We start from the raw sequence: 22870 nt of genomic DNA on the forward strand, positions 1-22870 counted from the left end.
CAGCCCTTTTCTTTCAGCTGTATTTGTATGGAATTAACAAGCATGCAGAGGGCGAAAAATAACATGCCTACGGCGATGAGTCAAACAAACCATAACTGGTCGGATCATGCATCCTTCTTTCCATCGTGGTGCCACTGCAGGGTATGCCTTTTCTCTGCAGCCATGACTTCCAATGCATACACAACAAAAGATACTCCAGCACACAAGAAAAATAACCATGATTACCCATAGAGTGCATATCATGGAATTGTTTTTTCTAGTCAGAAGTTTCATTCAAGTTTATAATCAAACAGGTTTAATTGCCTTTTTCTAACGAACTTTTTAATGCAAACTCAAACAAAACAAGTGTTTGTGCGTAAAGCTCCCATTGATTGTAGCTTATTATATTTGTTAAGCTTTATGCCTTTTTACACAATTGGGGTTTATAAAAGATTAGATAAATTAATTTAAAATAATTCAAATACATTTTAAAAGGCGGGAGTGCTTCAACTTTTTTGGATTATACATCCTCAAATGCAAGAATATTGTGATATGTAAACAATGTAATATACACATGGAAAGCCTTGTGTATTGATTATCATCTTGTCTGGTTGCTTTTCCATTGTTAGTTTTTGCATGTTTATTTTGTACACATTAGAGACTATCTCCATACATTCCTATTTCTAAACATAATTAGCCAGAAAAAGAAAGATTAAAAAAAAGAAAAAGGTTAAAGATGAATTCAAGCCTTTTTTTGTTCTTAGAAATATTTTATAAATATTGTGAATTGTACCATGATTGTTGCATAGGAACATAATATGACAGTGACAGGACTTAAAAGGACATAAGCTACAAAATGTCCAACTTTTATGTATTTAACTATCTTTGCTAGAATTTGAGCACTTAGTCCACCACTTTCTATATTTATTAACAGTTTTACAATTTAAATACTTACAATTACATGAAAGGGATATGAGACAGAAAACCAGACAATAGTTTGCAGTTTTTGTCCATTTGTTTCATCGTTTTATTTTTGCCATCTCCAGTCAGGTGACAAGGGCCTCGAGTGAACAAAAGGTTTGCAGCTCTACCACCCTGCCCAACCCGATCGAGTCCATCAAAAAGAAACACGCCTCACTGCAAACCGCTTCACACATGACGGAGGCCCACAACGCTACACACTCATGCCTCTCAAAACTAAATATAACACTCCTTTTGTATTGGGGGTGGCCGGGGCCCCGGTGTACGAGGTGTGAGCGCCCCTCCAACTTTTAAGCAGACAAGAGACTGGCATCACAACGGTAAATCACTGGTTTGTTCCTGTTCTTGGGGAGAAAAAAAACACTTCTCTTTTCTTGGTTTTGAGAGCTTTGACATGCTGAGGTGGACCTCAAGTGCTCATAAGTGCTTGCCATCACCAATCCCAGCGTTTAGGAGAGAAAAGGACTTTGGTTGGGCCCAATCCACACAGGAACCAGAGCTGAGGTCATGCTGGAAAGCAGGATGGCTGCTAAAGGGATGGCCTAAACCCGAATTTAGCATCTACAAGGGGCTACCCTCCCTCCCACTGCTTTAACAACTCAAAACTATCCCCTCCCCTCTAAAAGGCCATCTTCAATAATCATACACAAGCTGAATCCCGTTGTTATTTAAACATTCAGGAATGTGAGTGGCGAAACAAACACCTTGAAAGCAAAAATAAGCAGGAATGAGCAACTGATCATCATTTTTGAAGTCGTTTTATATAAAGTTACCAAACAAAACCTCAGTGATCAGGCTGACCACGCAGCGAGCTGCAGTGGAACTTCCCAACAGCAATGGAAAGGAGAAAGGAGAAGGGGAGATCAAATCAAGCATTGAGGAGAGAAATCATAACAGAATGATTGAGGTTGTCTGTGAAGGCCGACGCTTTGGTGACAGAACCAATGAGAATGCAAGAGACTGGTTGTAGGTGGTGCTTGTTGCCTGGGCAGCAAAGTCTGTAGTCTATTTGCTGGTCAGGACCTTGGTAGCGACAGCACATTCCTCCCCCATGGCAGAAATGACAGTGACCTGCACAGAGCACACAACATGTTTAAGTCAATCATCTGAAACTTTACAGACGCAGCTCGATCTTCACACTTTCCACTGGAGTGACAACAATCCTGTCTGCATTCATGTCAACATGATAAGAATAAGAACACATGGCAGACAGATTTCTGCTTCTTCATGAGATGCTATTTATGACAAGCAATGCCGAGAATTTGCCATATCGTCATCAGTTTCAGGTGTCAGGCATCTTCACGATGATAAAATTCAAAATGCATACCACCCAGGACTTGCATCAGAACCAAAGAGTATCTTGTGACCCTCAAGAGTAATTTAACATCTTCGTGCAGAGAGGTCTCACAGCTCATTACAGAGCTGCATTTATTAATTAAGAAGCCACGACAGTGGCATTTGTCCTTTCCTGAAAGGATAAAAACATTTCTTCAGAAAATTTGAATGACCATTTGCATTAATAAAAAATAAAACCCCTTGTTCTTTGTTCCCAGTAGGCTTAGTTCACACCATATATAGTTATATTGAAAAGGTAGCCGGTTTCTAGCCAAAAACTATATCTTACAACATTACATTTAAACACATGACATTATAATTGAACTCTGCCCAATATACATTTTTACCTAATAGAGTTTGAATGCATCATAATTCTGGCTCTTTTCTCTTTGTATATAAATCCTGCTCAGTATGTCCATTGCAGCACTTTTAAAAATAGCTACAGGAATAAATAAAAAGGGTATGACAAGTTGAACTCAAAAGGCTGCTTTACTAACAATTTTTCAATAGAAAACAACCAAACTGATTTTGTTGCAGCAGCTTGCTGTGGTCGCATTCTGCCTTTAAACAATAATCTCATGTGCGACCTGATAAAACATGGTGGCTGTATACAAGGGACCTTTCGCCACAGTGAATTATTGCAAGAGCTTTGAGACTTACCATGAATTCATCACCAGCTTCAAACTTAGTCTCGATTTCCTTGCCGATTTCGCTCTCAGGGACACGCAGGTCCTCCCTGATATCCCCGCTGTCGCTCATCAAGGTCATGAAGCCTTCGTTGATGTTAATCAGCTGGAAAGGAGACGACCAAACCGCAAATTACACAAACTCTGTCCGGTGTTGCACACAAGTCTAGTCCTATAAATTCAGATGGTAGCGCAAGAGTGATTATTGTCAGGTTTTACAACAAAAGTATTCTTCTCGATTATGCTACATGAATAATAGTCTTTTTTTTGGAACATCGGTGGCATTTACATAATCCTTTTGTTCATATTGGACGATGGAATTTCCAATGCCAATATTAGAGTTAGGGAAAATGTTCTATCAACAATATTTAAAATTACTTAAACATACATAGTATCAACAAGAAAAAAAATATACCTATATTCATATTCGGCGGCAAAAATGTACTGCCTGAGTACCTGGTAGTCTATCCTCTTGATGGAGGGAACATCCATGTTGTGGGTGGATGGGCACATATCTTCATGCTTCTTGTTGGTGAAGATGTCGATACCAACCATGTTAACCTATGGAAGTAATTGTTTATTACAAAGTGAGGTCAAATATTTCAGAGACCTGTCAGTGTTAGCTTTATAAGACAAAACATGACGCTTAGGAAAGCACAAAGAAATACAAATGCACCATATGTGGAAAAATTACGCCAAAATTGAATGTCTTTAGTATAGCGCGAAATATAACACGACAAGGACTAGACCCAAAGAAGGTCAGAAGCATTTTCCATTGTTGATTTCAAAACAAAAAGCACCAATAAACAGTGTCAAGTTTTAATCCCCAATTAAGTGATGGCAACTTTGAATATGTACAGCAATTATTTAAATGTTCCATTTAGTGTGAACTCCCAAGTCCCACAGGAGGGCAAAGTACATGCAGGGGCACCTTGGTATTTATAAAAAGGAAAAGATAAGGAGACTGCATAACTAAAGCCACACTTCTCACAGCTCGATCAGACTGGTCTGAAATGTGAGAGGCCCGAAGGCCCATGCCGAGCCTCGGGTCTCTGCCAAACCCTTATTTGAAACTGCTTGAGTTTTTTATACCAAACTACTGCCATCATTTTGAGGGGCTACATTACCATACTTTAAGGATCAGTTTACCTTGGCATGTCCGTGCTTGCCGGTCTTGGAGGTGGACATCTCGACAATTTTGCAGGGGCGTCCCTTCAGCACCACATACCCGTTCTTACGCAGAGCAGAGCACTGCATAGGGAAGGTGGCGGAGGCGCCAGACTCGCCAGTTGTGAAGTCAAGATCGGGATCTGACATGGTGATGGGTCAGCGGTGCTGTAAGAGATACGTACAGAAAAATCACCACACTGCCTATCAGAAAATATTCAAACTCAGAAATATAGCAATGACAGGATTTATCCTGGAAGCGTATACCAAATCGGGTGTAAAGAGTTGAATTGTTTACATGACAGCTGACATAATGAAAGGTTCACTTGTTATAATATATAAAAAATGTGAGTAAAAGCACAAATCCAGACCCGCCTTCTGTAAACGGGAATAATTGTGTCATAAATTTTTTTAAGGCATTCTGACTGTTTTTGCACTAAATACTCAAACGAAAAGATGTTCCTCGTTTGAATTCGGGTAAATTATTTTGGGGTAAATACAAATGAATTGCCCTGTTTCTGACTTTACTAGGGTCCCACTCATAGGTCCCACTGGGCGGGTCGAGCACCGCCATGTAAATAGATATCGCGAGATCTTGGCAAAAGTAGCACTCAATGTTTTACGAAGATTCAATTAAATCCACTCTGAACAAAAAAAGTCCAACTAAAAATACAGCTACACAAACACTTGGATGACAGCCCGCATCAACACGAGGCCAGGCGGCTTCGCCACTTTAAATACTCACGTTAGCACTTTTGTAAGCAGACAATACAGAACTTCACAACAACATCAGCCTATCAGCTCAATGAGTCACAGTGGTTTTAAAATAATAACACTGTCTCCCAAAGGGGAATTGGGAGAGTTATTTGAGTAATCTGACATTAACAGACGAGCTGGCGTAAAGCAGGTTAGACGGCCTGGAGTTAACAAGTGCAACAGCGCCTAATAACGTTTAAAAGCCAACTAACAATAACACCACACGCCACCATTTGCAAATATTATTGTATATTTCGGTTTAACACAATCTACAAAATTAACAAAGCCTGGTTAGGCAATTTTTTTGCTGTCGAGGTGTATTTTTACCGACTGACTTGCGCTTCTGCTTCACAAATAGCAAATACCGTTTTCCGGCTGTCAGCTAATGGGATGCTAACATGCTAGCTATCCATTCAGCTGCGTCCAAATAAAGCAAAGATTGACGCCCCGTCGGAAGCAGCGGATATGCGGACAGTTGTGTTTTAGTTCCCGACATTTTATTGAAACATAAGGTGATAAATAGCCATCTGATTCTGATTTTCCCTACTAGGAAAAAGGTAGACATTAGCGTGGAGAATGACAAGCGTCTTCTACGAAGAGCGCAGCCGAAGGCCTCATGTCCCTTTGATTCAATCTGTTAACGTTAGCTGGAGCACGGACACCCACACCCCGGACTGCGACCGACAATCTACCGGGACATCAAATAACTACATCGCCAGCTTCTCAAACAATTACATTGGTACTTCAGCGTCTCCGAACCCGTTATTCCTTCAATTAAAAAACCGTTATGCCGCCCGTGTATCCCCCCAAAGGCAGAAACACGCGCCATGCCACACTTACCTTCCTAGAAAAAGAGGACCGAAAGTGCGCAAGCGCGGCCAACTTTACTGCAGCACCCGTACCGTAGAAGGCGAGGGAGAGGGGTGTATGCTTTCCGGTGGCAGCCTGGCAGAAAGGGATGCCAGGTCGAAGGAAATCCAACCTGGCAACCTACATACAATACAGTACGGGGCATCATCTACTGTTTTTTATTTTTCAAGGGTGCAAAAGGCGTGTCTTACAAAACTAATGACAGAACCTTTTCAGTCATGGCCTTTCTTTGTAGGGATGCACAATTCATCAAAACACAAATACAAATCGTATGGGTTTTTGCAATAATAACATTGTTGTTATTATTTGTTACAGCCAAAAATATGTGCTTGAACTATTCTGATATAAGTATTGTGGTGCTGCATCGATGTCTCAGCCTACACGTTATTCTAAATATTTAATAATCTGTGTTTGGAACAGATCACACCATAATGACTAATATAAAGCATTTTTCAATCATAATATTGATTGTGAATCATATTGGAATTGCAAAATCACAACAGGTGTATTATCAAAGCACTGTGAGCGTAAGTGTAGCCCCACAGAACTGCAAGTACAGCTTTAACTCAAGCTACTTTATTAATATCTAATTAAGTATTTCGGTTGATGAACTCGGTTCGGCACTGAGGTCAAGCACAAATCTTTGAGCAGATTTATTTTCTTCAGCCTATGCATCAGTCCTAAGTAATTAATAGTGCACACTTAACACTTTGTTAAATGTAGATTGTATGGTATTGAAAGAATCCAAAGTCCTTTAAGAGGTGAATCATCACATTGGGTAAAATATAACGTTAATGTTTTTTGGAGGATTTGGTTATGACATTCAAAAAAAGGACCTGCAAACACAATTTTGCCAGGGCCCTTTGTTCAACTTCATGCTAGTAGCACATGTCTTTCTCAACAAATGTGTCTATAAATGAATTGAAAAAGAAAGAGAGTGGAGCAGGTGTTGTAGCTGTACAAGGAGAGGACATTTATTGTAGATTTTTCAACATCACAGATGTGTGTTACCAGACTGAGGTCGTCTTTTTGACTGATTCCAGTGATTCAGACAAGGTGAAAACGTACACTCACATGCTCATCTACACATACACACACACACACACGCTCATCTACACACACACACACACACACACACACACACACACACACACACACACACACACACACACACACACACACACACACACACACACACACACACACACACACACACACACACACACACACACACACACACACACACACACACACACACACACACACACACACACACACACACAGGCTGACAGCCGTACATACGTTCAGTCCTGATACGTACAAAAATTGAAATACAAATACAAATAATACCACAATAAAAACATTGTATTTTTTTCTTTTTAGAAATTCTTATAGCTATGTTTTCTATTCTGTAGAAAGACAACTAAGCTTTCATTAGTGAACATTATTATTTTTTGTCTTCCTCTAAAATGATCAGTAAGATATCATCCTTAACAAAAATTCTTACAGTATATATATATCTTTTTATCTATGGTCTCTCACACGGACCCTGACCTTTATTCACAGGCTGATTAATGCTAACATCCTGCACATGGAAAACTTGTAACATCCTTTAAGATCAATGAACAATCAAAAGAAATATCAAGTAAAAGGTGAACATCTTTCCTCTCTCGCAGCCTGATCACAATCCCACAAACATCAGCGTTTACAGAGACAATCATCAAAGGGTAAAAAGTAGAAAATGTCCTCAAAAGTGATGCTGAGCCCGCCCTGCTCGCTCTTTATAAGCTGCTCTAAGTGTGAGCATCAACAAAAAGTATACATTTGATGGTAAATGTATAATAATCCAGTCTGCAATCTTGATTTATCTGACTGTTTCTCATGAGATAAAAGCACAGAGACAAAGCTAAGTTTCAAAACGTTGAATGTACAGCTCAGTGTAGAAAGTTTGTCTCTCAGCGTCCAGCTTTGACAGTGTGTATTGCCTTAAACTTACAATTTATAATAACGACAGGTAAAATATGTTTGTCACCATGCAAAATGCACAACTTAATAAACAGTGATGAACTACGCAGAAAAAGAGTCAACTTGAGGTGTCAACCCAAACAAATCTTTTGTGTAAGTCCACTCTTGATGGGACAGATTTGACAGAGGTATGAAATAAAAGCGAAACTTTCTTGTTTTCTTTCTTGTGTATTCTCACCTGCTTTTGCAAAAACTGTTCTTAACATCAAAGTGAGTATTTACACAGTGTACACAAAACAGCAGGGACAGAACAAAAGGTGGAAGAAGAAACAAAAAACTTCCAGAAGTTGGCAACTACTCTACGCCAAGTCCCTTTTGTGAGAAATGATGTGAAGTTATTGTGTTGCTGTTGCAGCAATAATACAATATCTACAACCTTCCTTCCCCTGCCAGATATACACCAGGACAAAGAAGCCGTGCATCCTCAACAACAAGTATAAAATCCCCCATTTTCCACTGCTTTTTTGTAATTATTTTTCTTATAAAGGGGAAGAGACAGAAGGTGTTTCAGCAGCAGCACTCAAAGTGAGTGTTCACACTGTGAGCAACACCATCATAAAGTCCTTTCATTTCCTACAGACAGAGAGCAATGATCAGGGGAAAAACATAGCTCCACTTCTCCCGGTTTTATGGATTGTGATGTGCTTTATCATAAAACATCTGACAGCGCGAAGAGAACACCCTTTGAGGTTTTGCTACAAGATGTGAGTCTAGAAAACATCCATGAAGATCAGTAATCACTTTTCATCATATACTATAAAATCTGAATTCAATATTTGGTCTTATGATGATAAAAAGGCTGATTCAGCGTACATCCACACTTAGATGGAAAAAGCTGGGAAATAATGAGTGTTTACATCAGCATTTTTAAGTTGTTGTAAAGATTATTTGTCATATAACACAAATTAGGGAAAGGCAAATGTCTTTTAAAGGTTAGATGAGTCTAATGAAGTCTTCTATATCTGCCAAATACCTGATTCCTATCCGTTTTAAGCATGTCAGATAAATGATGAATGATAGCACTCAATATTCAGGGGAGACAAAACATGTTTTTATTTGTCCGTCAATATTTTAGATGTACAAGACAGTTATTTTTAATATCGGTTTATCAATCGTGAGTAATATCTTTTGTGATATATTCAACAAGTTTATTGTATTTTCTTAATATTTGGTGCAGCCCTAATGGCAGATTGAGGTTGTCTTCCAACGACTCATTCTTGCTTGTCCACAGCTCAACATTTGGTGAGAGTTTATGGATTTTTACACATTTATTTTGGAGATGAAAACACAATTTAGTTTGGACAACCTTAGCCAGCCTAGTGCGGATGTACTGCAAAGTGATTTTGGTGACTTTTAAACCAGCTGCATCTGCTATTTTGGTCATTTTGAAAGTTTTCTTCTTCTGTTTACCTTAGAAAGTAGGATTTTTTTCTTACTATGACCCAGCCCTGTAAAAGCTGTATGATTGAATTCAGCCCACCTGCATCTTCACCAACAAGCAAGAAATCATGCTCGCAGTGTGAACACCCTGTCAGGAATCATTAATGTGCTACACAGAGATTTGCTCCAGGAAGTCAAAGGCTACTCGGCGTGATGTCATCGTCCTTTAAAGTCTGGAATAAAAACCCTCGAGAGGAAACGTCCACAGCGAAGGCCGCTGTCAGTGTGTGGAGTGACCTGCATCGCCACCTAGAGGTTGGATGCTGTTTTTACTGCGAGTTTACTCCAGTTGCAATTTCGTCCCTTCAGCAGCTCGTTGATTTCCTCCAGACACACATTGTACACACACACATACACACAAACACACACACACACACACTGTCCTCCTGATGTCGGCTGATGTTCAGAGTGAAGAAGAGGAGGCTCGTGTTGTTGAAGGTTACCAATTCATCATGGAGCTTCTGTTGAGGGTCATGAAGAAGACTTGGCTGCTTCCTCCAGAGCGCACCGAGGCGAAGAAAACCTGCAGGGAGGAGAGGTAATAATACAGTATGATGCAGCTTATTTACTTAAATATTGATTAGAAAAATAAACAAAACAAAAAAACATTTCTTTATGGCTGTTTACAGTGTTCCTCTGATGTATGGAGTTATACAAAGAGATTTCCAAAGTTCCTTTTGTAAAAGTCTTGAAAAATGAATCAGAACATTTTAGCAAATTAGCACCTTTATAATAACATAAGGGCAATTTTAGATTTCTTGTTTTGTTCTGTTTCTATATCATATTAAACAAATACACCTTTGGGTTTTGGACTGACAAATCACCTATTTCTAATTATTTTCTGAAATTCTTATAGACCATTAACTGATGAATCAAGAAAAAGTTATTGACAAAATAATTGAAAACGGAAATAATCTTGCAGTTTCAGTCCTACTTGAAAGAAAAACAGAAAAACATTACCCGTCTTAACCACAGGACGGCTCAAAAAGCACTTCATTTTAAGTACCATCCGTTAAATGGTTCTATTTTATTAGCCTAGACACAGAATCTCAGTATGATACGATCAAATATATCATATATATATATAACGTTGAGCCTGTTTTCTCTGGTAGTTGTAAATGTTTTTCGGGTCGTGCAGGTGTTTTTAGGACTCACCTTGTCGTTCCTCTCCGATAGGAACTTCAGTCGCTGAGCTCGCTTGTGCATGAAAACTCCATCGAGGTGTCCCGTCTCCACGGAGCGGATCTCAATGGCCTTCTCTCCCCAGCCCATGATCTGGTTGGAGTGGATGTAGGCTGCAAGGACACACACACGCATACACACATGCGCACGCACAAACACAAACACACAGAGGGGGATTGGACAGGAGAAGACTCAGCACCAGTCTCACATCCAAGCCAGTCACACATCCTCCGCCTCACCTCTGGGAGGAGATTATTGCAGCAGTTTCTGACCGATTTAAAACGATAGAAAGCTCTGATGTTGATATATATGAGTTATTGGAGCACCATTGACTGATGTAGGATGTCTGAGATTTGCAGCATTAGTGACAAATTCAGCTTTTTTTACAACTGCTCTACTATAAAACATTACAGTGGGAAGGTTTCGAGCCAATGAGATTAGAAACTCGGTGGAGGTGAAATGCTAATAATCTGGTCGAACGACTTAAGTGTGCGCTACAAAGTGATGGAAAAGCATCAGCAGAGAAGGTCCAGCTGGCAATGATGAGCACCTTCCTCTGTCACAGAGATAACATCCAGTGGAAGGTTTTTTCCCCCTCTTGCAATAAAGTTGTTTGCCGTTGTCGAGTGAAAACGTTACGACGATTCAGTATTTATGATTGTCTTTGAAGGGAGGAGGGGGCTGAGGCCGGACTTGGCTGTGAGAAACTCTGGTTTAACATTAAATACACACAAACATGTTAACAAGAGATGATGTCCACATACAGAGCCAACAGTCAAATATCATCATCATTCAGGATATTGTACACTGAGAAAGGCTGAATGGGAAAACACTGAAGATTTGACTCAGATCATAAAATCCAAGATCCATCCCTGATGTGCTTGAGTTTCCTCTCCATGTGTTTTGACAAAGTGTGACTGAGTGTGTACAAATAATAGATGTATTGGTTCTGCTGAATTACAGAAATATCTTGTTTTTGGAGCTCATGCAATCAGGGATGAATGTAAGATTTTTTGGAAATATTTAATACAGAACAAGAGAACAGACCAACAACACACAATCATTTCTCCCCACATTAGAAAAACAGGTATTTAAAAAAGTAGTGTTTAAAGGAAAAGTGTGTGTGCTCATGCAGTCAATGGACTTCCAACACTCGACATTAAAGAGATACAATCAGTTTTTGGGTTGTTATTTTTTGGTAAACTCACCTGTAAAGCAATGACAACATTGACACCAGACCTCTGGTTTGATTTGTTTTATTATCCTGATGTGACACATAACTATTTTTTTCTATTTGATATTGCATGAATTTATAAATGTCATGATACTAATGACATTTATTTATTCTTCTTCACTTATTTCACCCCTTTTTGGTGTATTTCTATCCACCTATGGTTAAGCTTTTTTGCCAATTTTGTATGCTACTGGTTGTAATATATTTAGTTGTATTTTTACAATTTATGTGAGCTTAACTTTGTTTTGTTGCGAGAGGGTCAGCTTGACCTCTCCATTTAATTGCTTAAATATCTGGATTATATGCAGTCTTATGTTAGTGCAACAACAACAAAAAACCCACATATTTTAATGTCTGAATTTTAAAATACTAAAGTACTGATATTTGTATGTGCTTCATGTGTCAGCTACTGATATTTGTATGTGCTTCATGTGTCAGCTACTGATATTTGTATGTGCTTCATGTGTCAGCTACTGATATTTGTATGTGCTTCATGTGTCAGCCACTGATATTTGTATGTGCTTCATGTGTCAGCTACTGATATTTTGTGAACATTTTATTATGAAGCAACAGAACCATCAGTTTCACATGGATGATTTTAGCTCCTACTGTTTGTTCTCATCATGTAAACAAATAAAGTTATTAAACCTTCCAAAAGCCTGTTGTATCCCTTTGATATGAAACAGGTGACACTACAATCTTCTTGTTTTAGCGGAAAGCAGAAGGCAGGAGGAGAGAGAGGAGTGTTGCTTTGAACGGAGGAGGAAGAGGAGATAGTAGAAGTGAGGGTGAAAGGATGATCCGATCATAGAGGTCAGAGGTCAGTGGGGTTGAGGGAGAAACGAGCTGATTGGTTGACGTACCGACGGATGTGGGCATCTCGCCCCACTGCAGCACCACGTCTTTGGTGATGCGTCCGTAGGTGTTGACGTAGACGCCCTCGTCCTCGTAGCACAGCAGCATCTCCATGCCGTCCGTCTTGGGCAGCACCACGATGGCGTGTGGGGTCACCTGACCCTGAATCTGCGAGGAGGGGGGGGTGAGGAGTTTGGGGGGGGGGGGGGCAGGGGATTAGGATCCGCTGTGATCACTAACCCCCCCACTGTCCCCTCCCTGAATGGGGAGAAACTGCTGCAACAATATAGGCTCCCGCTCCATATGCAGCCACGCAATCGCCATGGAAACAGACATGAGCGTGATTCTTGTAAGGCGGTCGCCGTGGTTACGGTTTACTTCTCCCTTACCCCCCCTCCCCCCATCCGTATCTTACTGTAACCAGACCGAGGTTAGAGGAGGACACCAACTATCCCACAACATCACTCATTCATTGAGTCATTAAAGCAGGTATACATTCATTCAATCACTCACTAAGTCAGCTGTCCATTCATTCAATCCCTCATTTATCCATTCACTACTTTATTTATTCACATATTCATTCACTCACTCACCAAGTCAGCTGTCCATTAATTCAATCTCTCTCCTGTCCATTATTATTTTGTTTATTCACTTATTGATTAATTCACTCACTCATTTAGTAAGTTGTCCATTCACTCTTTTATCCATCATCACTAATTATTTATTCACCCACTAATTAATTAATTCACTCATTATGGCAGCAATCCCTGTATCCAATCAATCCTTGTTCTATCCATTAATTCATCTATTGACTCACTCATTCATTCAATCATGAAGGCAGCCATCCTTTCATTCACACTTTTATCCGTTCACTTAACCAGAAAGGAACCACTCATTTAAACATTCAATCAAATGCAATTAATGTCTAGATATGTGTGTGTACACACACACACACACACACACACACACACACACACACACACACACACACACACACACACACACACACACACACACACACACACACACACACACACACACACACACACACACACACACACACACACACACACACACACACACACACACACACACACACACACACACACACACACACACACACACACACACACACACACACACACACACACACACACTAACATGTGAGGGGATGTAGATGTCATAGGGGCTTCCAGAGTCCACATCGATGACGTGGAAGCCGACACTGGAGCCATAGATGACCTTTAACCTCTGACCCTCCTCCACCGTCAGGTCCACCAGCTGAGGGCGGTGCTGCAGCTCAGTGAACGACTGCAGAGGAAAACATTTATTAAACACAATAAACATAGAGAAAACAAATATAAGTTAATTTGAAAAGGTTTAAAAAGTAAACCACCAGTTGCCCAACATTGACATTGTATTCAAACATACAGGGTCAACTTTAGTCTTGTTAGAGGTATTTTACCACTTGTATCCAACTGTTTAACCCCACATCTAACCTTGAAGGCCATAAACTTGTGGTAAGGTTTAGGCGCCCAGGCGTAGATCTCCACTGCGTTCTTCAGAGCAATCACCAAAAACTTAATCCTCTCATATTTCACTGCAGAAAGAAAGCATTAAAACAGTCAGATATGCAGAACCATATATACACAAATCATTAAAAAATATGCTTGAGTTGCAATTATCCCATCCATACACAACTGTCCTCACAATATACATTAAGGTGTGTTTTCTTACCGACTTTGTAGTGCACGCAGCCCTCCAGCTCCCCGACAGTGATCCAGCCTTGTTTCTTTTCCACTTCAGGGTCATTGTGTAATATCCTGTTCCTTAGCCAGGACAGGTAATAAACTCGCAGCTTGTTCTTCTTCCCTGGTATGGAAAGGAAATCAGTTCAGAGAATTAATATTCAGGTTTGTATATTTCAGTTAAAAGTACTGTACTTCAGTATTTCTACTCTACATTGCCGTGTTTTTTAGTGTTATGTATTTGTTTGTATTTTTGGAAACCGGGACAGAGTTGCACTCTGAATCTCGTTATACTCTGTGTATAATGACAATAAAAGGCTTTAACTTAACTTTAACATGTCACAGGTTAATATCGTACTTTTTACTTCACTACGAATGCAGCTTTGGATAATTTCTCGATTTAAGGTTTTTACTCCCCATGAATCTCTAGATGAATTTCAATGTTTGTGATAATAATAATAATAATAATAATAACCCAGAATCATCATATATGATATTAATTTCCCACCTGAGATGGTGACAAGGACGTTGAGTCCCTCCAGGACGTCCATCTGTTGAAACCGCCGTCGATTAATCAGATTATAAACTTTCCCTTGACCGCTTCGATCCAGCAACATCAGGCCATTCTCCGTCCCCACCAGCAGATTCACTCCTGCACAAAAAAAAGTCAAATGTTTTATGTCTGTATTAAATGCATTGAATGTACAAACAAACAAACATACAAATGAATACATAAATAAATAGGATTCCTCTGTCTCACCCCAAAGAGCTGCACAGAGGATCTCAGAGTTGAAGCGTTTCTTGTATTTGCGGATCTCGGGCGTGTCGCTGTGCGGCCGGATGTTGGTCGGGTTAACATTGACCACGGAGATCTTTCGGGCCTCATTGAGCCGCGCCTGCTCCTGCTCCTGCTTCATAAGCTCGTCAGAAAAAAGCGCTGCAACACAACAAAACAGCACATTATCATTTTGAGAGATTAAAGCAATAAATATCATTTTTGTGAAGCAGACTGTAGGTTTTCTTCCGGTAAATATCCCGGTAAAATACCTGTTATATCATCTTGATTTTCACCAACTACCACTGTGATTAATACATACATGAGGCAGAAGTGTTATCGTCGTCGTCAGTCGGTGAGGTCCCGTAAACCCTCGGATCTACGAACGGAGTGAAGGAAGACTTGGATCCTCCGCTGCTTCCCATCCCGTACTGCACATTACACAAATAAAGAATCAAGTAAATGACATGTTTGTCAGATGGTTTGTTAGTTTTGGGGAAAGCTAATGAAGCAGGTAGCTGTTGAAATGAAAGAGTTGGTTCAGCGAAAGATTTCACTTTCTCTTTTCTTTCTCTCATTTGTCACGATAATGAAAACCCTTTTTGGCCTCATCCTTCGTAATAGAGTGGTGCAGGAATGAGTCCTAAACCTGAAAGTGACTTAGCATTTTATGTTCCTGGTAAAAGGTTGTGATTAATACAAGCTAAAGAGATTTTAACTGTTTGTTCTACGACGCAAAATACACTGAACAAAAATATAAACGCAACACTTTTGTTTTTGCTCCCATTTTTCATGAGATGAACTCAAAGATCTAAAACATTTTCTATAGACACAAAATAACCATTTATCTCAAATATTGTTCACAAATCTGAAAAAATCTGTGATAGTGAGCACTTCTCCTTTGCCGAGATAATCCATCCCACCTCACAGGTGTGGCATATCAAGATGATGATTAGACAGCATGATTATTGCACAGGTGTGCCTTAGGCTGGCCACAATAAAAGGCCACTCTGAAACGTGCAGTTTTGCTTTATTGGGGGGGTCTGAAAACCAGTCAGTATCTGGTGTGAGGGGTAGGGTTAGGGTTAGGGTAATGTTTTGAATCGAGTGGCCCATGGTGGTGGTGGGGTTATGGTATGGGCAGGCGTATGTTATGGACGACGAACACAGGCCACTCGATTCACAACATTACCATAACCCTAACCCTCACACCAGATACTGACTGGTTTTCGGACCCCCCCCAATAAAGAAAAACTGCACGTTTCAGAGTGGCCTTTTATTGTGGCCAGCCTAAGGCACACCTGTGCAATAATCATGCAGTCTAATCAGCATCTTGATATGCCACACCTGTGAGGTGGGATGGATTATCTCGGCAAAGGAGAAGTGCTCACTATCACAGATTTTTTCAGATTTGTGAACAATATTTGAGAGAAATGGTTATTTTGTGTATATAGAAAATGTTTTAGATCTTTGAGTTCATCTCATGAAAAATGGGAGCAAAAACAAAAGTGTTGCGTTTATATTTTTGTTCAGTGTACATCAGTAAATATCCCACTGGGGAATTAAAAAAAAGAGCGAAGTGTCTAAATGAGATGACTAAACCTCATCACGCCGAACATTAGCCGCCTTTAGCTTAGCGGTGGTGACGTGAAGTCATGAGACCATGCTGTAGTTCATTTATAGCATAACGTTAACTATTAACTTAAAAAATGGCAAGGTGTTATGTGGAGATTATCCTGCTGAACAGAATGTGTAATAACATAAACGTTTCTCTGCCACAGAGCTTATTGTTACTTCAGCGTTTGCCTACAGAAATACCACATTCCTGCACCACTTTATTCAAATTTCACTTATATTTAAGTGTTCAAGTTTTAGTGTAAGATACATGCATCATGTACTCAGGGTGGAGGACGTTTTCTGAATCTGGAAAACTGAGAGAGGGAGGAAGAAAGTGGGATAAAAACGAGCAGAGCAAACACGAGCAGGGGAGGAAATAAATCATTTTTTTCCCAATCACTGGAGCCAGCGATTGAAATGGAGCAGGGCAGGAAATTAAAGGTGCCACATCATTTTTAATCATCATGCAAAGAGCCTCGGTTCCGAAAAGTCTTGTTGCTCTAAGATACAAAAAGAAGCTGCAATATTACTGTGGTGAAATATATTGATTGATGAAATGATGTATGCCTTATTCATTGTTTTAGTAGTAAAACTGCACATATATTGGGTTATGCTTTTTAATTAAAAGACATAATTTAAAATTGATTTTATGAATTGATTTGGGTTTTGATCAAACATTTGCAATAATTTGAAGGTGTCATGTGTTGAAATGTTAACCAAATTGGTGCAAACATATAAACCAAAAACATTACATACCAAAAAGATCATACTTGTACCTAGGAATAGTAAAATAAAATAGTAAAAAAATCTATTTTGCAAAGATGTATGACATGTGCATTAAAAAGCCAAAAATCAAGCGTTATGTTTCTTGGCGTTTGATTGGTGGCAATGGCTAATTTCCCCCTGATAAGGAGCAATTGGAGGTGTGACAGGGTGAACAGGTGGCAGGGTGCTGGTCTCAGGTGTGGGTGGGGGTCAGGTGGGGGGGTTGGGGTTATCTGGGCCGAAAGTGGGGTGCAGCTACACCTACTTGGGCCCCGGGTGCGTCTCCAGGGGAGACAAGGGGAGAGTGGCTTTGCTGCACCAAATCGGGAAGATTGGCGTTGCCGGAGAAACCATTGCTGACGGCGGAGCTCCGCCTCCGTCTGCCGTGTTTCTGCAGAGAGAGATGGGTGCAGCCAGGCTTTGATTGACAGCTCAGGTGAAGGAGGGGCGAAAACCTGCTGTGTGCGGCTGTGTTTGGTTTTAGAGAAGGGGGCGGGTGGGCACTGAATCCAGAAGAAAGAGCCCCTTTGTATATTTAACAAACAGAAACCAGAGTCCTGCACAGGTCAGAAAGCGCTGGCACCATCATAACAAAGAAGTCAAAGCGAATTTCTCTGAGCAGATTAGCTGGGAGGACACTGAATGTCAAACAAATAGATAGGAGCACAAATAGAACATCTAAATCAAAACGCTGTGAAGCCAGCACCTCTGCCAGAAGAAGACACAATGTGTATACAGAGCATAAGAGGATAAAGGGAGGGTCCAGTTATTATTATTGTGAAGTCAGAGAGGTCAAAGGTGGTCTCACCTCTCTCATCATCAGGGTGCCGTCCTGTGAGCTGTTTCCATACGAGTCATCATTGTGACCTCCCAACATGCTGAAGGCCTCGTTCATAGCTTGACCCGCATTTGGCCTGAAAGACACAAGTCAAACATAAATGCATTTTTACTCAGTATAGTTATTTTGTCATCAGTGTTCCCACAAATTCTTAAAAAGTGACAAAATAAGACCTTGATTGTTATTACTCGTATTAGTTTCAAACGATTTACATTTGCTAAGACATGCTAATTAGGATGGTATGAATTATTTGTTCTGACACAATTACTAAATGCGACCAACCAGAGCAGTGATGGTGAACCATACAATTCAAAAAGGTTCCGGGTTATTAAACCAAAACAAAGAGCTGAACTTCCATAATTCTCGACCGGGAAAGGAAACTCCTAATCATTATTATAAAATGACTACAGATCCCCAGGTAAAACTAGTCTTGTGCTATAGGGTTTTTAACGATCTATGATAGGACTCCATTGTACCATATGAAGTGGACACTATATCTTAGTGTTTGCAAGGGCAGTGAGGGATCATTTCCTGTAGGATATTTAACAGGATCACTCACATGATCCGCGGTATGTCGCTGACGGCCACAGTCCCATCACTCGCCCCCCCCTCCCCCTCCCCCTCCTCATCCTCGCTGCTGTGGGAGTCTTCGCTGGAGGAGGAGTAGTCGGTCACTTTGACTGGGGGGCGGCTCGTCTCCTCGCCCTGACGAAGCTCCCGCAACTCTTTGGCCAGAGCCGTCAGGTCCTGCAGGAAAAACACAAAATGTGAAAGAAAAATCTAAATATCCCAGATGTATTTCTCCTGACTGCAGAAATGGTAGTAGAAGTATTAAGATATTTTATTTAAAAAAATATATTAATACTTCTTATAACGATGCGTTTTGAACATTTAGCTTAGACAACTTATGCATCTACCCAAAAATTATTGGTTGCAGCTTTATTGCTGAATGAAGAATAAGTAGTTAGAAAATATCAGAAACTTTAAATGTGCAAAAAATAAGAAAGGAATACTTGAAAGAATCTAGCTGTGTTTAAAAAAAAAAATTGAATGTCGACCTAAAGTTGGTGCAAATATTTTTCAAGGCCTTGGATTAATATGCTTAATTCATTATACGACATGGCAATATCTATAATCAATACATGTTATGACTACTAAAAGCTAAATTCGAAAGATTAACCGAATAAAATGAATAAACATGATCTTGTAGAATACAGTGAAGTAATAAGCTGCCTCTAAAAAAATTAAATAAAAGAACATGAAAAAAAAAAATATATATTTTAAATGTTAAAACAGCTCCCAAGGTTTCCATTTGTATTAAGCTAAATGCAACTTCAAGCTAATTGTGTTTCTACTCCAATTTTGATAGACTAGCAGAAGAAATTAAAAGGTATATTTGTGGAAGCCGGAGTACTACTAACATCTCAGAATGAGGCAGCTTGGAAGAAACAAGCAGGTGAGAAAAGAGTGAACGGGAGTTTTACTATTTGTGGCACAAGCTTTTAGTGAGATTATTTTACATTTTAGCCACATGAGTGTGAGAGGTTATAGTGGGATGGGCGGCGAGCAGAAGGATAGCGCTAAAAAGCTTAGGCTTAAATGTCAAAGTTCAGGGCTTTTTAATTCAGCCTCAGCCGCAAACAAAAAGGTTGTAAAGTGGCAGGAAGTGTGGTGTAGGAATAGAGAGGGGGTTTATCTTACCAACTCCTCCTGATGAAAGAGAGAATGGGAGAAAGAGAAAGAGAAAAAGTGTGACTGGAAATGAAATATGAGAGCAGATATGTGTGAACAGGAAGGGGTGAGATGCAGACATGACTCCTACAGGAAATCATCAATGACATGTTCATTTCTGATACAAGAGTAAAACACAAAGAGCATAATTTAATCAGAGAGAGAAACATAGTGGTTTAGGCGTTCACACTGATAGGTGTCATATTCAACATGCCATATTGTGTGATTAACACATCTGTCTGTGTACGCGACTTGTATATATATATATAAACAAGAGTGGCTTTAAAAATATTCATTGATTTAAGGTTATACTTTTGTTGAATGATATTGTGGTATTTTAGATATACAGTCCATCTGAAAACAGCCCTAGGCAACAGCGACTGATGTTTTTTGTTATGCTTTGTAACGGGATGGAAAAACAAGATGTGAGTCATAAAATACAACTTCTGTAGGATTGCAGAGCTGTGCAAGAGTCCAAAGAAGGGACAGGTGAGTGCAAGGGGAGGAGAGATAGATTTCACTGAGAGGTGTGGAAGGAGGGGTGAGGCAGAGACAGGGTGAAGGAGGAGAAATGTCACTAACCTCGTCTACAGCTCTCTTATAGCTCTGAGGAGCGAGGAAGGAAAGAATGAGAGGAAGAGAGTGAAACTGGACAGCAACGTGGTTAGTTCAGTGTGTGTGTTTGAGTGTGTTTGGAGTGTGTTTGAGTGTGTGTGTACTCACTGCAGGCCGGCTGGGTCGTGTCTCTCTGCCGTCCTCTTTGTTCTCATGGGAAGAAGAAAGACTTGAGCCCTCAGTCTTAACTGCTTGGTTACCTGAACAAAAAAAAAATATAAAAAAATGTAGTACATTTTAGAAACCAAAACTTGTTTTATGGAGTGTGGACATTTTGGAAATACATTTGTTTTTGAGGAAGGTGAAGACTTAGACTTAGACCAAGTGAGAAAACATTTTTAAATGTAGGGAAATGTTTGAGAAATTTGAGGATATTTATCGATGAGTGAAGACTTTTTGGGAAACTGAGGATTTTTGAGTGGAAGTGGAAACCTTAGCACAAACGTGTGTGTGTGTTTGTGTGCACCTCTCTCGTTGGACCCCCCATGGGAGCTCGGGGTGCTGGAGCTGGAGGAGCTGCCACTGCTTGTCTTCTTCAGCGGCGTATCCAGGGAAATGTCCGTCCTCCGCAAGTCGGGGTTGCTAAGGCAACACAAACACAGTGGCGTCTCATTCATACAGAAAAAAATCCGACATCATCATGTGTGTGAGTTTGTGTGAGTGTCCCTGATGCAAGTTCAAAACATGCCTTAAAGATTTGCTACACTGTTTATTTATGTTTCGTGTATGGCATGATGAAACAAGCTTCAAATGCATGTCATTGTGGGAGATAAACTAAATAAAATATTTTTTGTTTTACTCGTGTATTTTGGTGTGTGTGTGTGTGTGTGTGTGTGGCCTAGCATTACTATACTTGTGGGGACCTAAATCTGTTTACACAGTCATGTGTGGGGACTCGCCTCCCTTATGGGGACAAAATGGAGGTCCCCATGAGGGGAATCATTCATTTTAGGGTGAAGACTTGGTTAGGTTTAGAGTAAGGGTAAGGTTAAGGGTTAGGGTTAGGCATGTGTTGGTTATGGTTAAGGTTAGGATAAGTCTCCAGGAAATGCATGTAAGTCAATGTAATGTCCCCTGAAGTGATGTGTACATGGTGTGTGTGTGTGTCTGGTGTGTGTATGCATGTACCTGGCCCGTATAAGGTGGGCTCCAGCCCGGGGGCCGAGGCCTGGTCCGTTTCCAGGAGAGTGTTTTCTGACTAAAGCAGGAGAGATGGAGGTCGTCCTCTGAGGAACCTGAATACACAACACACACCTTAATTAAGAACCTCCATCTGTTTCCATTACACACCTACAACACAAATTTGTATCTACTTTTATTACAACATCTGTGCTGTTGGGTTTGATTTAGAACATGCCTGAAAGCAAACACATACATCAGTGTCCTGCTCATTTTAAAGGATTTAAATCAAAGTAAAAATGCCTCTTTAGGGGCCCCTGGACTTTCTACGTCTGTGTTAAATGTGTATTGTAAACGATGTACTGCTCAAAACAATGGATTATTCATTGTGGCCTTTGATGTTAATGCCATAAGATCATGTTTCATATGTTATAACAAACATACAAATATCAGGAGAGACTCCCAACAGAAACTTAGGAAAAAGGAAGAAAAGAAGAGAAAATTAAGACAAAGCTAAAGTAAACACACACACACTCAGACAACACTCGGGTGGGGCATGCAGAGACCTTGGGGGGCACATCGTCGTCCTGCCGCAGCCATGAACTACGGTCCAGCTTGTCGAGGGGGGGTGCCAGGCGGGAAAGGGGCAGGGGGGTAGGGGTGTCAGAGGTGGGGTCGGAGTTCTGCCGGGGCATGGGAGGCCGGGAGGGGGAGGGCGACGCCGAGGATGAGGACACGCCGTGGGGGTCGTACAGGGACTGGGACCCGGACAGACCGTGGCTCTTCACCTGCACCAAATGGGCCATCTGCACGCACAAACACGTGCGCGCGCGCGCACACACACACACACACACACACACACACACACACACACGCAGGAACCAGGCAGGGTTTGAGCAGGATCAATGTGATCGAGATGCAGCAGGAGGAGAGAAAGATGAGAAAGAAGGAGAGGAAGGTGAGAAACACAAGCCTCAGGGTGCCTTCACAACAGCCAGGTTTACACAACTTTTCATCTAACAACTCTTTAAAACGCAAGCTTCTGACCTCCAGCTGGAGAAAAAAACATCTAGATGCCAACTAGAAGTCACAGTTTAGGTCCAAGATATGTATGTGTCTGGATTACTTCTGGAGTTAGAAAAAAGCTGCCTT

At 40.6% G+C, this 22870-nt stretch overlaps 2 protein-coding genes across 9 annotated transcripts in view; both read right to left on the reverse strand.

The window, feature by feature from the left end:
- Nucleotides 1-975: 975 nt before the first annotated feature.
- eif5a (eukaryotic translation initiation factor 5A) lies at nt 976-5850 on the reverse strand. Of its 3 annotated transcripts, XR_011645089.1 has the most exons (6): nt 5745-5850; nt 4131-4316; nt 3438-3542; nt 2956-3087; nt 2288-2428; nt 976-2031 (listed from the first exon to the last, which is right to left on the reverse strand). XR_011645089.1 is itself a non-coding variant. In XM_034108670.2 (5 exons), the coding sequence occupies exons 2-5, from the start codon at nt 4296-4298 to the stop codon at nt 1966-1968; spliced, it is 471 nt and encodes a 156-aa protein (XP_033964561.1). In that variant the 5' UTR covers nt 4299-4316; nt 5745-5848; the 3' UTR covers nt 976-1965. The 3 variants fall into 3 exon arrangements, 2 of the variants coding, with proteins under 2 accessions (XP_033964561.1, XP_033964560.1); XM_034108670.2 differs by lacking the exon at nt 2288-2428 and having other exon boundaries at nt 5745-5848; XM_034108669.1 differs by lacking the exons at nt 2288-2428; nt 5745-5850 and adding an exon at nt 5640-5736.
- An 873-nt stretch (nt 5851-6723) lies between these two features.
- Nucleotides 6724-22870, reverse strand: part of tnikb (TRAF2 and NCK interacting kinase b) — a 50460-nt gene continuing 34313 nt past the window's right edge. For 3 of the 6 annotated variants that reach the window (XM_071206956.1, XM_071206955.1, XM_071206953.1), the window contains 16 exons: nt 22285-22524; nt 21728-21834; nt 21066-21181; nt 20708-20799; nt 18813-19000; nt 18224-18329; nt 17681-17806; nt 15356-15464; nt 15019-15195; nt 14767-14910; nt 14248-14382; nt 14010-14110; nt 13672-13821; nt 12519-12678; nt 10395-10534; nt 6724-9762 (listed from right to left, as the gene is read on the reverse strand). In XM_071206956.1, coding sequence (XP_071063057.1) covers nt 9679-9762; nt 10395-10534; nt 12519-12678; nt 13672-13821; nt 14010-14110; nt 14248-14382; nt 14767-14910; nt 15019-15195; nt 15356-15464; nt 17681-17806; nt 18224-18329; nt 18813-19000; nt 20708-20799; nt 21066-21181; nt 21728-21834; nt 22285-22524 — 2175 coding nt within the window. In that variant the 3' untranslated portion in view covers nt 6724-9678. Of the gene's footprint in view, nt 9763-10394; nt 10535-12518; nt 12679-13671; nt 13822-14009; nt 14111-14247; nt 14383-14766; nt 14911-15018; nt 15196-15355; nt 15465-17680; nt 17807-18223; nt 18330-18812; nt 19001-20566; nt 20591-20707; nt 20800-21065; nt 21182-21727; nt 21835-22284; nt 22525-22870 lie in introns of all 6 variants that reach the window. The other 3 variants (XM_071206952.1, XM_071206954.1, XM_034108408.2) reach the window with 3 other exon arrangements.

The sequence above is a fragment of the Pseudochaenichthys georgianus genome, chromosome 20 (assembly GCF_902827115.2).
Source record: "Pseudochaenichthys georgianus chromosome 20, fPseGeo1.2, whole genome shotgun sequence".
In the NCBI taxonomy this organism is placed as follows: domain Eukaryota; kingdom Metazoa; phylum Chordata; class Actinopteri; order Perciformes; family Channichthyidae; genus Pseudochaenichthys; species Pseudochaenichthys georgianus.